This window comes from Schistocerca gregaria, chromosome 3 (genome assembly GCF_023897955.1).
Source record: "Schistocerca gregaria isolate iqSchGreg1 chromosome 3, iqSchGreg1.2, whole genome shotgun sequence".
NCBI lineage: Eukaryota > Metazoa > Arthropoda > Insecta > Orthoptera > Acrididae > Schistocerca > Schistocerca gregaria.
Window position 1 is genome coordinate 543,795,015 of NC_064922.1, and position 17,523 is coordinate 543,812,537.

Here is a 17,523-nt window from a genome sequence, read left to right on the forward strand (position 1 = left end):
GACTCGCTCTTCCATTGCTTTATTTGCTAGTGGCACAGGAAAGGAAGTCACTGGTCGTGGTGCGTGGTGCCCTCTGTCATGCACCGCACGGTGGCTTGCGGAGTATGTATGTAGACGTAGACGTAGATGTGGTAAATGAAATTTGCTTTTCAATCCAGTGGCTCAATTCTTGTAAGTCGTGGTAAGTGGGAAGGTAGAGTTGTTTCATTATTCTTAAGGTTTTAAGATGTTGCAAAAGAAAAAAAAGAAAAATGTTTCTGCAGCACTAGGCTCGGTTGAACAACGCAATAAAAGAATAGACATTTTTGTAAACCAGTTCTACTATCAACAGTAAACAAGAAATTTAACACAAGCTGTAAAAGTTTCACTGACCCTACGATCTACGAGAGAATCTGATAACACGTACAAAAAAATCTTACGGTGAAAAATAACTGTATTTGACTGTCTTATGTATAAAGAAACACTGGTTAGAACAGAAAAATGGGCTGAAGCAAGGGAGTCCACTATCTCCCTTACTTTTCGTCGCCATTATGGGTGAAATACGGACAGCGCGAATAGAAAATGAAAATTAGGAAGCAGTCGTGTCGTCAGATGATTTAATGGTGTGGAGAAATAGAAAAGGAGAGGTATAATAACAGCTAAATGTGTGGGAGGAAGTGGTGGACACTATGGATAGAAATTAAATGCAAAGTGTGAAGTTATAGCGACGGTGAGGAATAAGATAAGAGTAGAAACGGATATAAGTATTAGACTGCAAGTGCTAAGGAAAATGTAAAGTTTCAGATAGATGGGGTGCATAATAGATGGTAGAGTGAGGAATGATACGGAGATTACTGAAAGGGGAACGTATCGACTTGCTGTCACAAGCCTTTACTACCAAAAGGCAAACAAATGTTATACCAAGCATATTATGCTCCAATACTCATGTGCGCATCGGAAAAATGGATAATGAAGAGAAGGTAGGTGAGTAGAATAAGAACCTTGAAAGGTGAAATTTCGGGAAAGCGAGATAGGGCTAATTAGAGCGAAAAAGAGTAAGAATTCCGTGCAAGATTCCATAGTAAAGACAAGATTAAGATGATACGGTTATGTTGGAAGAATGGGAGTTGGCAGGATATCAAAGACAAGGCCATGAAATGTCAATAGGAGACGAGATAAGTAGAGGAATATCGTGGTACAAATGGTTCAAATGGCTCTGAGCACTGTGGAACTTAACATCTGAAATCATCAGACCCCTAGAACTTAGCACTACTTAGATCTAACTTTACCTAAGGACATCACACACATCAATACCCGAGGCAGGATTCTAACCTGCAACCGTAGCGGTCGCGCGGTTCCAGACCGAAGTGCCTAGAACCGCTCGGCCACAACGGCCGGCTTATCGAGGTACAGTTGCATCGTTGGGATGAAGGTGTATGGTAAGACGGAAGGAGAAGACTAGAACACAGTGGGGCAGGAAACGTGAAGGGAAGACCCGAAGCGAAGCTTATGTTCCAAACAGGCACAGCCTGTGGCTGGAAACCGTAGGATATGGTGAAGTTAATAGTGAAGATTTGCTCCTGCAGAAGACGAAATCTTGATTCTTATTTTATTTGGGCATAATGAGGATGAAAAACTTACGTAAAATATGCTTCTATTTAATTGAAGGTATGATTGATAAGTCTCTGCAGGTGCGCGATTCGACCTCCAACAGACTTATTTTATGCAGTCTAACAATGTTTTGACATTGATAAGTTCAGTGGGTAAGCGCCGGACAGGAAATCCAAAGAGCCAGGGGTTTGGCCCTCCGTCAATTTATAGAATATTTCTGTTTCTTATCATGTGTTTAAACTCTTGAGAATGACATGTGAAAGATAAAAATGCCATTTTGTGTCGTGGCATGGAGTTCACATTTAACACTTCGTCCCACAATAACCGACTGAGTAAGTCTGTTCAAACCTCGGTCGCAGGCGATAGAATAATACAGTATCTCCAGCAATGGCTAGTAAAACACTATGACCTTCATGCCAACATTTAACGATACAGCACCCACTAGATGGAACTAGTGCCTAAATTCACTATGTCTCTGCATCGCGCAGAGCTCCCCATAATAGACAAACTGAAGTTGTTAACGAGTTCCACGTAGGTGAGCCGAGCTGTTGTAAAACTCTCGATTCCTTTCAGCTGGATCACATCATCAGTCACAACAAGGATTCCGCAGATGCGACTGTGACAGCAGCAACCAAACAGTCAATACTTTTGAGAGAATTTTCAGTCCTAAAACTTGACCTTTGCTGGGTAAATCTGTTTTCATTTTATTAATGGGACAACAGTGTCGCACTCATGAATGCGGAAGTAATAGGAGTATGGCTTACGGGTATATTTGAAGGAAATAGAATTTGAAAACCATCAGGAGCTGCTGAGGAAAGGAACCTCTCTTTATTCAATAACAGATTAGACCTACCGATCGACGTCAGGTAGTCTGTACAGCAACGGATCAAAACTGTTGCAGAATAAAGGTTTATTTTTGATCGCTAAAGTTTCCTTGGTTCCTTGATTAATTATTCTGTGTGTTCTGCTGAGCTGTTGTTTCCGTTTTATGCACAATATTTCGATGACCGACCCAGCCACAAAATGAAATACGATGAGGCCAGTATCATAGTGCAAATGTCAAGTTTCCGAGACAGCGAAATTAAGGAATCATTAAAAATAAAGTCGTCAGAAAACCTAATAAACAAGGATGGATATTTCAGTTTGAACAATTTATTAATATCTAAAGTGCCATAATATCCACCAGAGCTAGAAAACGCCACGAGAATTTGCGTCTCGTGGAATATGCTTGCGAGTTCTGAAGAACAAAAGAGCATCAGGGGGCGTGGTGGCGCCAGACCAACAATATGTCAATTTGATTGGAGTCCCCGCAGCACCTGAAGAAAATGGTTGGGCTGGCGGTCGAAACATTGTACAGAAAGTAGAAACCACAGTTCGGCAGAATTCCAGGAAGCACACTCTTGAAGGGTTATTTCATCAGCAGCTCATGGTGGTCTTGAAATTTGACATTCTTTGAATATTTACCAACTTCAGGGCACAACGTGCACAAAATTTATCATGAATATATGTTTGTGTGTTCGAGTAGGAATTAGAATCAATGAGTTGTTCGACATAAAATGTCGATATCTGCTGTCAATTACCGTTGACGCCATGAGCTCGAGCATAGACGGCGGCTCTTGTTGAAATTAACGCTTATGAGACGAACTCTCGGAAAAAAATTAAAAAAAGAATACATACCTGTGTCATACATACCACAGGTAGAGACAGACTACACGTCGGCAATGTATCACATAATTTAGAGAGTGTACATTTGAATCTCTAAGATAGATTATTCTTTCAAAAGGCTAACCACATTTTGTAATCCGTTTTTAGCACTTTGGAGACCAAGCCCGAACACAGCTCGGCCCGCGACTGTGTTACGAAGACGCTCCCGAGTAGATGTCGGGCAGCGATTTTATTGACGCGCGAACCAGCAATCGCTTTAAACCTGCACTCATTTCATGTAACAACAACGTACGGAAGTCTCGCAACCCGTCTCTTGACTGGTGCTACCTTATTTTGTTCATTTCTAGAATTACTTCTAAAGAAACATTGAACGTAATAGCTACTATCGTTTATGTCTGAGCCAATATGATCACTGACGTAATTCTTTGCGTGTACTCGATACGTTCCGCAGTTCTTGTGATTCTGCTTCAAACACGTCACGTTTGTTGAGTGAGCAAGAAATTTTGGAAGCTCGAGAGGAAGAATTTTGCTCAATAACTCACCTCGCATTTCTTCTTGGGAAGATAATTGTACTTTCTGTCATTATTTTGAAATTTGTGATCTATCGAAGAACCAAAGTAAATATTAAAAATAAATCTTGAAGCTTGGCCCATTTTTGGTAAGTATTACTCTTTAAGATCCATTAATTAGATGGGTGCCAGTAACGGTTTAAGTAACGGCAGAAATGGGCGGTTTCCTAGGTCCAATATTCCTCCAAGTGCATGGTCTCCGAAGTGTTAAATATCATAGCCACGTAACTTCAGAATCCAATTATTTTCTAGCGCTTCGTAATTTATTGGTGATGAGACAAATACTAGCATATATTAACATCAATATTACTTTCCAAACAAAACGTGATAGAGACAGATCGTTCTCACTACACAAGTAGTACGATAATTGTTGGGTGTAGATTTGAACTTTCATGTCAGTGCAATGAGCAATACAGTTGCATATTAAAGCGGCGAGTGGAGAACAATGAGACAGGACAAAACACAAAGGTGCGGAAATCATTGGTTTCCTCGATACGACGTATGCTAATGTGCAGTATTACAGGTGCCAGTTCCAAAAATGAATAGGAAATATACTGGGCAAATGTAACATCTGAAGTGGTTGCCATGGCTCCACACACATTTTTATGTGAAGAAATGGTTGACGTCCCTTCATGTACGGTGGTGGTAATGGAAGTGCATATGAGGCAGCACGACTGTACCACGAAGCGTATCCTCATAAAAGATAGCCGGACAGTAGTGTGTTCAGTAGCTCCCAAAAGCGCCTGCACGAGACCGGTTCATTTGGACCCAAAATGCAACATGCAGGCAGAACAAGTACAGTGTCGACACAACGAATCGATAAGCGGGTGTTGCAACAAGTGGACGCAGTGCCAATCCCAAAGACCAAAAGGACTGCAGCAGCAGAAGGTGTTTCGCCCTTGATCATATGGGCGGTATTACATGAGGCACAGCAATACCCACTTAATGTACAGAATGTGCAAGGCCTGGTCGCCCCTGACTTTCAGTCGATGTTGCCTTCTGCCGGTGGGCCCTTACGCAACATGGGATTGATCCACAGTTGATAGTGCACGTGTTATTTAAAGAAGATACATGCTTTACCGCAGACGGTATTATGAAAATCCGTAGCACACGCTGTTCGGCTTTGGAGAAGCTACGAGCTACCATTGAGATGGCCACCAGCGGAGGTATTCACCTAACGTTTGGGTAACAGGCTGATGGGTCACATTTCCTACATGTCCAGCTTACTATTCGGATGAAAATTCGCTTGAGCCTTCCTAAGAGACAGTCTCCACTCCTTCCATTCAGACTACGTAAGTGGTTTAAATTAAAAGAAATCGAGAGATATACACCAAATAAATTAATTGTGGTATGGTACTAATCCCCCATGGTAGACAAAACAGTCAGAAAACTACTGCAGAAGCAACGAAAAAAACATGACAAATTTAAAAGAACACAAAATTGCCGCCCGGGATTAGCCGAGCGGTCTTAGGCGCTGCAGTCAAGGACTGTGCGGCTGGTAACGGCGGAGGTTCGAGTCCTCCCTGGGGCATGGTTGTGTGTGTGTTTGTCCTTAGGATAATTTATATTAAGTAGTGTGTAAGCTTAGGGACTGGTGACCTTAGCAGTTAAGTCCCATAAGATTTCACACACGTTTGAACACAAAATCCACAAGATTGGCAAAGTGTCTCGACATGCACGTATGTCCGAAGGAACTTTGCATCGTAATTCGGAGTAACACAGGCACTGTAATATCATATTTATCCGCCAACACCGGGAAAACGACTATCAATAAAAATGTTTCCCCTGTTCGTAAATACACGTAATGGATGTACGTGTACAAGTTGTAGACACATGATTGACGATGTATGGAAGTTTGTGTACGAGTGTTAGTCGGGCTCGGATAGCCAAATGGTAAGGCGACCGCTCGCGATAAGCGGACAATCCGGGTTCGACTCGCTGTCAGACAAAAGCTTTCACTGTCGTTTTTCTAGTATACTGCTGAGGGTTGTCTATATTCGTAACTGCGAATAAATTTCGTGCAAATAGATTCTGGCAGTGTGTATAGTACACCAGCAGCAAGATGCAGTCAGTAGCTTCACGGAGCGATTGTTATCGTAATGTTAGTGATGACAGTGCCGTCATAGCAGAGTTACTAGACAATGTTTTCTGCAAATCCTTCACTAAAGAAAAGAAGAACAAAATATTCCAGAATTCGTATCAAGAACAACTTCCAACATGTCTAACTTAGACGCAGATATTTTCAGTTTACGAACCAGCTTAAATCATTTAATAAAAACAAGGCCTCCGGTCCAGATTGTGTACCACTTAGGTTCCTTTCAGAGTATGCCGATACAGTAGCGGCAGGCTTAGCATTCATATACAACTGCTCTCTCATCGAAAGTACCTAAAGACTGGAAAGTTGCATAGGACACACTTATATTCAAGAAAGGAAACAAAGGTAATCGACTGAATTGCAGACGTATATCACTAATGTTGATGTGGAGTACGATTTTGGAACATATACATCGTTTGAACATTATGAATTACCTTGAATGAAACGATCAATTGACAAATATCCAAAACGGATTGAGAAAATATAGTCTTTCAAAATGGTTCAAATGGCTCTGAAAACTACGGGACTTAACTTCAGTGGTCATCAGTCCCCTAGAACTTAGAACTACTTAAACCTAACTAACCTAAGGACATCACACACATCCATGCCCGAGGCAGGATTCGAACCTGCGACCGTAGCGGTCGCGCGGTTCCAGACTGTAGCGCCTAGAACCGCTCGGCCACTCGGGCTGGCATATCGTCTTTGTGAAACACAATTAGGTTTTCATTCTCGCGAAGTAATAAATGCTTCCCTCTAAGGATTTCAAATTGACTCGATATGCTTATATTTTTTGAAGGCTTTTGACACTGTTCCTCATAAGCGAACTTTAATTAATTTGCTTGCCTACAGAGTTTCGGCACAGATCCTCTGCTGTTCCTGATCTATATAATGGATTTAGGAGTCAATATGAGCAACTCTCTTAGATCATTTTCAGATGATGCTGTCACTTTGTGTCTTAAAAGGTCATCAAATGATCAAAACCAATCGCAGAATGATTTAGAAATGATATCTATATGGTGCGAACAGTGGCAGCTGCCTCTATTGAAAAGTATGAAGTCACACATATGCGTATTAAAATTAATCCACTAAATTTCGTTTAAGTTACACAAATCGAAAGGCTGTGAATTCATCTCATCTCTAGATACTACAGTTACGAATAACATACACTGCAACGATCACACGGATAATGTTGTGGGGAAAGCAAACCAAAGATTGCCATCAAGTGGCAGAACACTTTGAAAGTGCAACAGGTCTGCTAAGGAGACTGCTTACACTACGCTTATCCGCCCCCTTCCGGAGTGCTTCTGCGCAGTGTGGGATATGCATTACATACAACTGACGTAGGACATCGAGAAAGTTAAAAGAATGGCATATAGTTTTGTAATACCATGAAATAGAGGAGATAGTGCCATTGATATGATACGCGACTGGGATGGCAATCGTTAAATCAAATTTGTTATTCGTTGTGCCAGAATATTCTCGTGAAATTGGAATCGCCATCTTTCTCAGAGGGAAATCGGAGGTGGCACGGGAAGATTTAAGTGTTAGATTTTTACGCGGAGTCTTCGTGAATAGTACGGTAGAGAATTAGCTTGAAAGTGGTTCGATGAACCTTTGCCAGGCACTTAATTCTGAATTACAGACGTATCATATAGAAGTAGAAGTAAAATAGACTGTTGGGTTGATGGTCTTCTTGGTGAAAGGATACGTGGGTAGTACATGCATGGTAGGTGCACCGGTAAACTTTCAAGTCGCAGTACAAAATTTTGTAGTCTGAGTCTTCGATTAAAAAAAAACCTATCGGTTGTGGGTCTCCAATACCATAGCCTTCAAGATCCCCCGACTTTAACGCGTTGGATTCTTTTGTATGGGGACATGTAAAAGTTAAGGTGTGTCCCAGTGCTCTTGACAGTATCGACGAATTCCGACAATGCACTGAGTTTGGTTATCAGTGCTTTCGCAACACCCAATGGGATTTTTGAACGTTAACAGGCATCGAAGAGCAGTCGTTCTGAAGACTGCTTTCATATAGACGGTTGTCATGTTAAACACCTTTTGTAGTGTGTTTATCCTGAAGTACATATTTGCAGTTTGGATCCTCAGTGATTGTGCTACAAGGTGTTCATGTAGTCAGTCGTAATACGTCGCACTGAGGAAACCATTCGTTTCCGGAGTTACGTTGGTTTGTATAATTTGCTTGTGTCATTATCCTCTACGGGCTTCTTCCATTTTTATAATCACAGGTAATGTGAAAAAATAACTCCTGATGTCGTGGTAAATATTTTGATCGTAAAATTAGGGCATACGGTCGTCAGGTATCCAATTTCAATGACTATAGTGACATAATATCTGTCGCAGGTCGCCCATTAAACGACAGTCAGCTAGAAATGACATCTATTGGACCATTTTTATTCGAAAAGGAAAGTGGCACACCCGAAGGGCAGTGCCTACGAAGTACTATTTATTGCCGCTGAGGAGCACCTGACGGCAGTAATTATGGACGCTGGTAATGCAAATGAAATGCGCGCAGGGGGAGAGGAGAGCCCAGCTTCCACCTGCCTCCATCGAAAGGGAAGGTTGGGAGAGGTGAAGGGGGAGGATCTGGAGCCGTCTTGAAGGTTCGGAGGTGCAGAGAACCTATGAACGTCCACTGTACTAAGTCCATAAAGCGCTGCTAGCAACACAGGAGGTTAACGTGATTAAAAACAATGCAGCTACTATCTAAATATTTTGACTTGTTAGCTCGCAAGATGGCAACCAACGATGATTCTAGTTTGCAACTAAACTAAGCTCAAAAGTATAATATGACTTCCTTATCTTCACAAAAAAATAGCTAGGAGATCAAGTGGATTATCGATTTTAAATTAAATGTTGGGGAAGTAGAACTTAGGTATCTACCGCGAAGAAGGGGTACTTACTGAGCCTCGATCAGACTGAGTCATAAGAAATTCCAAAAAAACTGAATGGATCCAGAAATTCAAAGATTTGGTGAAATTGTTTCATTAGGATGCGATACAACATGAGACAGCTGGTGAACAATTCAGAAGATACAGCTCGTAGGAACGCCTTGTATGAAGGTCATCTAAGTCGAAATCTACACGCTACGAATCACTGTAAAGTGTGTGGGAGACGGAACTTTGTGCTCTAACATGTAGGGGTTGCAATGATTTGTTCCTGTTCCGATCACTGACGGACCCTGGCATGAATGACTGCTTGTATACCCCTGAGCTCCTGAGCAGGATTTGATTTGAAACTTCCTGGCATATTAAACTTTGTGCCGGAACGAGACTCGAACTCGGGACCTTTGCTTTTAGCGGACAAGTGATTAGATTCGTTTTCAAGTGATCTTTCCAGATTTTCAAGCAAGTTTTGGTAAATGACCTTGTGTGTGTGTGTGTGCGTGTGTGTCTTTTACAGTACCTGTATAGCGGTGGTATACGTAAGAACGTCAGCACTGAGGAGGACATCTTAAAGAAGAATTCACAAATATACCGCGCCTTTTGTTCAGTCTCACGTTTTCACCATATTTATTACGCTATCGCCTTTAGTACAGCTTGTGACCATTCGCACCGCCCTTCTTTTTGCTTCCGTTAGTCCAAGTTAATACGGACACCACTCACTCGAGCGAGTTTGCGGCGGGGTGTTTGTAACGTCACAGTCTGTTTTACTGTCTTACTACTGAGTTTGCATTGTTGGTCCATTTTGACACATTGCTGCTCTCATGTTAGTGTGTGATACAATTAATCCTAAGTTGGATTCATTAATCGTGCCAGTGGTTAGCACACTGGACTCGCATTCGGGAGGACGACGGTTAAATCCCGTCTCCGGCCATCCTGATTTAGGTTTTCCGTGATTTTCCTAAATCGTTTCAGGCAAATGCCGGGATGGTTCCTTTGAAAGGGCACGGCCGATTTCCTTCCCAATCCTTCCCTAACCCGAGCTTGCGCTCCGTCTCTAATGACCTCGATGTCGACGGGACGTTAAACACTAACCACCACCACCACAACCACCACCATTAATCGTGCACTGTCAAGTGCCGTAGCAATTTTACATTTTATGGGGCGCACAACTTTAAACAAGACGATCTTGCCTACAGGACGTATTCAAACTTTACAAAAATTATACTTTTTGACTTTAGTCTTCACATATGTCAACCTTGAAGGAAGATAACTAGGTACCTTGTACCTTTTGCTGCATAGCCACCCTCTTTCCACTAGCAAATTGAGCAATGGAAGAAACGACTGGCTATATACTTCAGTACGAGCTCTGATTTCTCTTGTCCTTGCCATCTTTACGCGAGAAGTGCATGGGTGGCAACAGGATCGTGCAGCAGTCAGTCAAATACGTCAGTTCTCTAAAATTACTCAAGAGTGTTTCGTGAAAAGAGCGACTTCTTCCACCTGGTATCCCCTTCTCAGTTCACGAGATACCTCTGTAAGACTTGTTTGTTGATTGAACCTATCGGTAACAAATTTAATAGTCCGCTCCTGCATTACTTCTGTGCCTTCCTCTAACCCGATCCCAAGCACATGAGAAATGCTGAAGAGTGGGTTGCGGTAGACTTCTATACGTGGTCTCCTTTACAGCTGTTCCACAATTTCCTAAACTCTGCGTTCCACAGAACCAACTTTAGGTGTTCTTTTTTATTTCATGTAGCATTGTCGCGTTATGCCCAAATATTTAGTCGGTGTGACTATATGAAGCATCCCACCGATAATGCTATGTTCGAAAATTATAGGATTGTTTTCCTACTCATCCGTATTAACTTCAATTTTTCTGATTTTAGAGTAAGCTACAATTCATCACACAGATACAAACTCTGACCGTACACTACACAATCATCAGAAAACAGTCGCAGACTGCTGCCCACCGCATCCGTCAGATCATTTATGTATATTGGGAATGTGAGCGGCCCTATCACACTTCCCTGGGGCACGCCTACCGATACCCTTGCCTCTCATGAACACCCACCTTCGAGGACTACGTCAGTTGGTTAGTTGATTTTGGGGGAGGGGGGTCAAACAGCGAGGTCATCGGACCCATCGAATTAGGGAAGGATGGGGAATTAAGTCGGCCGTGTCCTTTCAGAGGAACCAACCCGATATTTCCCCCAAGTGATTTGGGGAAATCACGGGTTTGAACCGTCGTCCTTCCGAATGCGAGTCCAGCGTGCTAACAAGTGCACCACCTGGTTCTTTCAGGGCTACGTACAGGGTTATATTACAAGCCGTCGAGCCACTTACATATCTGAGAACCTAGTCCTTATGCTGCGACCTTCGTTAACAGTCTGCAATGGAGAAACGTGTCAAACTCTTTCCAGGGATCTAGGAGTATGGAATCTGCCTGTTGCCCTTCATTCGTGGTTCACACGATGTCGTGTGTGAAAAGGGCAAATGACTTTTGCACGATCGGTGTTTTGTAAATCCTTACTGATCTATGGACATAGGCTTTTTCTCTGTCAAGGAAATTTATTATATTCGAACGTAGAATATGTTCAAGTATTCTGCAGTAAACCGATGTTGAGGATACTGTTTTTTTTCTTAATTCTGCGGATCCGTTCTTTTGCCATTCTTGCATGCAGAAGTTAACTGCGGGTTTTTTTTCAATCTCTTGGGACCGTTCCGGTTGCAAACCAAATAATGGGTCAATGCCGAAGTGTACTCTCTGGTATTTTAACCGGACCCTTATGGTAAGGTACAACAGCTGAACATCGTCACGGTCGAAACTACTTGAGAGTTCATGAAAAACTCCTACTTAATAAACGTCGTTCTGACATCAATTCAAAGATCGATGAGAGGAACAACGTACTACGGAACTAACCAGCAGAAACCAATTTTGAAAACGGGTAATGTGCTTTACCACTGGGAAGTATGCTCGCCCGCTTTGATATACCGACGGAGGCCGATATGACATTGGCCTCAGTCAGATCTTGACGTCGATAAGTGATCGCTGCTACCAGCCCGAATGGAGGAACTCTTTTATGAAGAAGATACTTGTTGACTCCAGTGGTGGAGTCAACCCACGGACGATCTTTGCACCAGACAATCAGAGGAGACGTTAGTAAGACATAGAAAGAGGTGTGACCCAAAATAAGGATGGAAAACTAAGATTTAAAGCCCGTCGACGATGAGGTCGCGGTGTAGTGCTAGCTACAGTCGGACAAGGACGTAGAAAGAGTCCAGCATAAGCTTTTTCTAAGGTACCACGTCGTCATATTGTAGGGAAATCAATGAAAATATAAATCTTGACTACCCGACTAAAATCTCACTCTGATCCCTTCAACCGTGGGTTCGGTGTCACTGGGCAGCAGGCGGAGGCAGTCAGTAAACAGAGGTGAAACAAGATGGTGCTTGCATCGGAAACAGTCGTGATTTTCCCGAAGCTCCAAAACAGCGTCAATAGTGTCAACACCAACACAGCTGACGTGAGGAGTTTCTAGGCCAAATGTTCTTTTACCTCAAAATGGACCTCTAATTATCGTGTATTTTACATAACTAGAATCAATAATAAGAAAACAGTACTAAACCCGGAAACAGTAGAAATTATACATTTTTGATAATCATGTTTCGCTCTGGAACTGAGTGCATTCGGAACTGAACATTCCTCATAAGATAGGTGATATTTCTCACTGCTGCTGTGTGCTGAACTGAAATGAACCTAAGGCACAGGCGTGGGCTATGCTCTAATGGCTTAGATGACAGAGCCTACGCGGAATAGTGTTCGATTCCCGCACCAGCACACAGGTATGATCCCTAAAGAAGATTCACTGTTCAGTTGTATTCTGGTGCATTGTGGACGCTTCGTTCCGCAGCCAGAGGTGCGTTGTTTGACATGTAATCTTACGATCTGCTGGAAATGTATCACGTCTGATAGCGTCTCATACGGCTACGATAATGTGACGAATGACGAGTATTTGAAGACAAAAGCATTGCGTTTTCAGTCATTTATGTGCGTCCTGAAGTACAACAGTACAATATTTTGACTACGAGAACCCCTACATAGTAACTGATACGACTGGAGCCCTATTCTCTAGGAAACGAAGCCGATGTATAGCTCGACTTCACTGGAACTGACAAGTGTGTGCCAATCGGTAAAGAAGCAGCAAGTGCTCCTCGCACCACGAAGAATACTGAATAAAGAAACACTATAGCAGGGAGTTCCGTAAAATTCTTATACTATTTTCAACGGTAGTTTGTTTATAGGCTAAGGAAACAGATGGAAAGGTCTCATTTCAAAATTATCCTTTTAGCCCATATTTGTGACAACTATAAATCGAAGACGCAAATTATAGAAACGAAACATCTTCAGATATGTTGAAACGTGATCAAGAAAAAAGAAATAAAATATAAAAGCACCGTATACTACCGTTTTCTTGCTTACGAAATTCTAAACCTGCATTTTATGAGAATGTTCTATAATGAACTTCTTTTTATTTTAGGTACAATAATATTCTACGACTCAATCATAACTGATTTCGGCCTGCGATGGCCGTCTTCAAATGCAAGTGACTATGGGTGACATTTGGTAAACAAAACGTTTCTTACGTTCGTTGTCAAACTCACAACGCACGTAATGAACTTTTCGTTCACCAAATACCACCCATCCGAAGATTAAATAAATACATTATAGGTTGAAATCGGCTATCCTAACAAAACAATTCAGTTCCAAGTCAATAACTACGACTAAGAGACAAGGAGTACTAACTAAAAGACAGCAATGATTTACTGAGATAATTTTTCACCCTCTAGAAAATGTAGGATGTATTTCGATGTTTTGCGCAAATAATATTTACTGTAACGGTTAAGTTCTTTGCATTTGATGCAAAGTTAAATCTTGAAATCGACTACAGAGCTGCATATTTTCAAAAATAAAATAGTTTTTGCATGGAGAACTTAAACGAATATTTTATCAGATTTCCTTTACATACGTAACAGCGAATAATTTTACAGTATCATCCTTAAAATATCAAAATAACATACAGCCAGTAGAGGTGGGCAGCGAAATCACTTCGAATGAATCACAGAACTCGGAAAGTCATATAAATTGCTACAAAAGATAATTAAACGTAATGCGAAATTATGACAATACTGACAGTTGCTTCAGTAGAGTGCCTGAATCAAACAGAAATCAGATTTATTGGATGTTTCTATAAATCCGTTCAAATCTGAAGTGTGAATGGAAAATTCTCGCAACAGTATTTCGATCTACATTTGGTAATAGAATCAGGAAGAGGACTAAGGACATGTAAATCGTGATATATCATTGCTATCATGCACAAGAGTTGCTTGACTCTTTAGACGTATTCACAGACATGACAAAGGAGACTCATTATAATACCAGTATTTTAAACAGATCAATTCAAACCAGGACAGCATTACAAGAAACGGAAGTAGAACTTAGAGCATATGAATCTCATAGAAGATACCAATATAGTGGAGCTTTTGAGAGGCTAGTGCCTAAACTCAGATGCGTAGAGAAACGTAAAAATAAAACAGGGCACAATATTCCGATAAGCAGCACATAGAGTTGATGAAAAGATTCTTGAGTGATAAGAAAACAAGAAACACCAGGGCAAGAAGGTACGAAGCGCTCTTTTAATGAGCAAAACGAATAAAAAACATTGGAAGTTTGTGGTAAGGACTATGGGACCAAACTTCTAAGGTCATCGGTCCCTAGGCTTACATACTAATTAAACTAACTTAAACTAACTTACGCTAAGGACAACATACACACCCATGCCCGAGGGAGGACTCGAACCTCCGACGGGGAGGGGGGGGGGGGGAGCGAAACGGATAAAGAAGAACGAAGTATGGTTGTGATAACTGGTTATGGGTAACTATTTTGTGGTGATCGAGGAAAACAAAATGTGGGGCACTTGTTTTGTTTTGTTAGGACTGCAGATTTCGACCTCTAATGCATTTATAATTACTGCGAACTTCACCTTGTTAGAAGGGCGAAAACTGAACTACACTTCAGTCTTTGCCCTGCTGACTAGCTGCGCTACGTAACAGTTAAATGTATTGATCTGGAAAAGACCTGTAAAGGACTGTGTGCAAGATGTAAACCAGTTATCCTACTGAAACATGCCAAGTGACCCCCACGTTAACGTTCTTCAGTGTAATTGCACATAGTCACGGTTCCGTGAGATATCATGATCTCATTATGGATTTTTTTTTAGATGTGTTAGGGGAAGGTAGCAAATGGCCGGAATACAAGATGGATTTGTTCTTACCATTCGGTCGGTTATGTGGCCGTCTGCTGCCTCATCTTCTGCTCGTGATCCCACCAAGAGCCAATGACGTCCATGACGTCGGAGCTGTCAGAGGGTTCTTTCTTGAGGACCACTGGATGCGGTGCAGGCGGCACCTGGAGGGTGTAGTGGTAGCCCTGGGCGACGAGGCTGGCGGCCAGCTGGTGTGCCCTCAGGAAGGTGGACGTGGCCGACGCCGGCGCACCGCCGTCCAGGGCGTCGTCGCACATTGGCGGGGCGCCGGCCGCTTCGTAAGCGGACAGCTGCTGCAGGTGCGATCTGGACAGAGCCAGCGGCAGCTGCGGCCTCAGCAAACCGGAAGTGGCGCCGCCGCTCGCGGAGACCAGCGTCGCGACGTCGTACGCGAGTCCCGAGTGTGGCGCCTCCGCCTTCTCCTGCGACAGGCCGGCGGTCTCGTCTGGCGACAGGAGTAGCGTCCGTTCCACAGTAGGCAGTCGCGAAGACAAGCCCTGTTGCTTAAAATGCGAACTGGTGGCGAGTTCTTCTACGGACAAGACAGACGGCACTATGCAGCTTTCCGAGACGTGTTGTTGCCTAGTCGGTGAAGTCGTTTGGGGTGGGAAGGGATGCTTCGACGGTGACGTCAACGATGCAAAGTAGTGCTCGTTCTGGCGCTGGGGAGACGTTCCGCCCACGAAGTTGAGCAGAGACGAGCTGCTGGCGCCTTCCGGCGTGTTGGGGAAACCGGCTTCTACGCTGTGCTGAGGCTCCGGGGAGCTGGCGTCCAATCCCGCGATCGACTCGTCGTCGTCGTCTTCGATGAGCACCGGAGGCGAGTCGGCGCCGCTGTGGTTCCCGGCGCCCGACGCCGCTCCCATCGTCGGCATTTCGACGCCGTCGGCCTCGGCCAGAAGCTGCTGCAGTCGGCGTATATAGTCGACGGCCATCCGCAGCGTCTCCACTTTGCTCAGCTTCCTGGCGGCGCCACCGCCTCCGTTGATCCCACCGGCGCGCAGGTCGGCGCCGGAGGCGGCAGCGTACGCCGCAGTAATGGCGGCCGGGATGTGCTGGCGCAGGTTGGCGAAGCCGTTGTTGACCTGCTTAACGCGATTGCGCTCCCTCGCGTTCCGCCGCGCTACGGCCAGCGGAGGAGGCTGTTGTCCGTCTCTGCGGTTGCTCGAGGCCATCGTCCTCTTCCGGCGTCCTCCAGAAGTCGGGGGCGCGACTGGAGTAGCGCCGTCGCTGGGCTCCTCTTTCACTGGTACTGCTGGGGCCACTGGCACCATCGACACGAGCGGAGGGGACTGCGGTTTCGGACCCTTCCGCAAAATGATGATCTCTCGGCGTTCTGGCCTGGGGACGCCCTGGCGTACCACCTCCAGTCGCGAGAACGGACTCATGCCGATAGTCGTCATCTTCGAGAAACAGATGCCACTGTTAGACGTTTCGACGCCAGCTGACGGTTCCTGGTGCAACGCCACGGACGCCTGGTTAATTTGCATCCAGTGTGCTCGTAGACAACGAAAGTGCCTTCTACCTGTGTGCTGTGCAGTCACGCCAACGGTTTGGCGGGCTCTGTCGCTCGCTGAACCGTGACCGGCAACTCGAATGGCAACCGTTTCCTGGCAACTGGCGTTGGCGGGAAGCGAGCCGCGCTCATGCGGGCGGAGTCAGGCCGACAACAGCAGAAGCCACTTCGCACCAGGTTTTTCCCGCCGCCTTACGCGGCCGGACACTCGCGGAGGAGGAAACAAAACACGGGAGAAGCGCAGACACTCCCTTCTGGCTCATTCACGCCGGCTCCTCTGTCTGTCCGGCACTGTCAATTGCCCTGACAGTACTGGACCAATTACGGCCCACTCGGTCACTTTTATGTTTACTTCACAGTTTGTGCGGCGCAGCGCTCGTTAAGTCTGGTTATTTCTCGCTAAGTGGCGGCCCGGCTGGAAGACGCGCGCTGTCCCGTTCTGTCCAGTGAGAGGCCGACGGCCGCACTCGCGACGCGACTACTGACAACACTGGCGCGCACTATGTCACACAGTAAACTTCCTCATTTTCTGCTCCGGCGGCTACCGAGGAGAACACCACTTTACGACGGTTCTGCTCCTGGCGGTGTACGCGACACAGTGTCGGAGATTTCTGGGAAGCCGAGGACGTGCGTACGCGGTGCCGGTAGCCCACTGCACTGGCGCTGCCGCGAGCGATAGGAACTAGCACGCGCGAGCGACCGGCTGCGCGCTTCCGCACGTGAGCGAGCAAAGGAACGGACGGCGCGCTGTGTGTGTGTGCGTGTGTGCGTGCGTGTGCGTGTGCGTCTGTGTGCGTTGGATTGTCGCATGGCAGTTGGCCCTGCCAGAGGGCCGGTAGGGGGACGGCAGTGGGGCACTGGCTTG

At 44.6% G+C, this 17,523-nt stretch overlaps 1 protein-coding gene across 1 annotated transcript in view; it reads right to left on the reverse strand.

The window, feature by feature from the left end:
• LOC126354567 (uncharacterized) overlaps positions 1–17,382 on the reverse strand; it is a 114,294-nt gene extending 96,912 nt beyond the window's left edge. Inside the window, exon 1 of the mRNA XM_050004312.1 lies at positions 15,152–17,382. Within this exon, the coding sequence (XP_049860269.1) occupies positions 15,163–16,632 (1,470 nt within the window). The 5' untranslated portion in view covers positions 16,633–17,382 and the 3' untranslated portion in view covers positions 15,152–15,162. The remainder of the gene's footprint in view (positions 1–15,151) is intronic.
• Between the last annotated feature and the right edge of the window lie 141 nt (positions 17,383–17,523).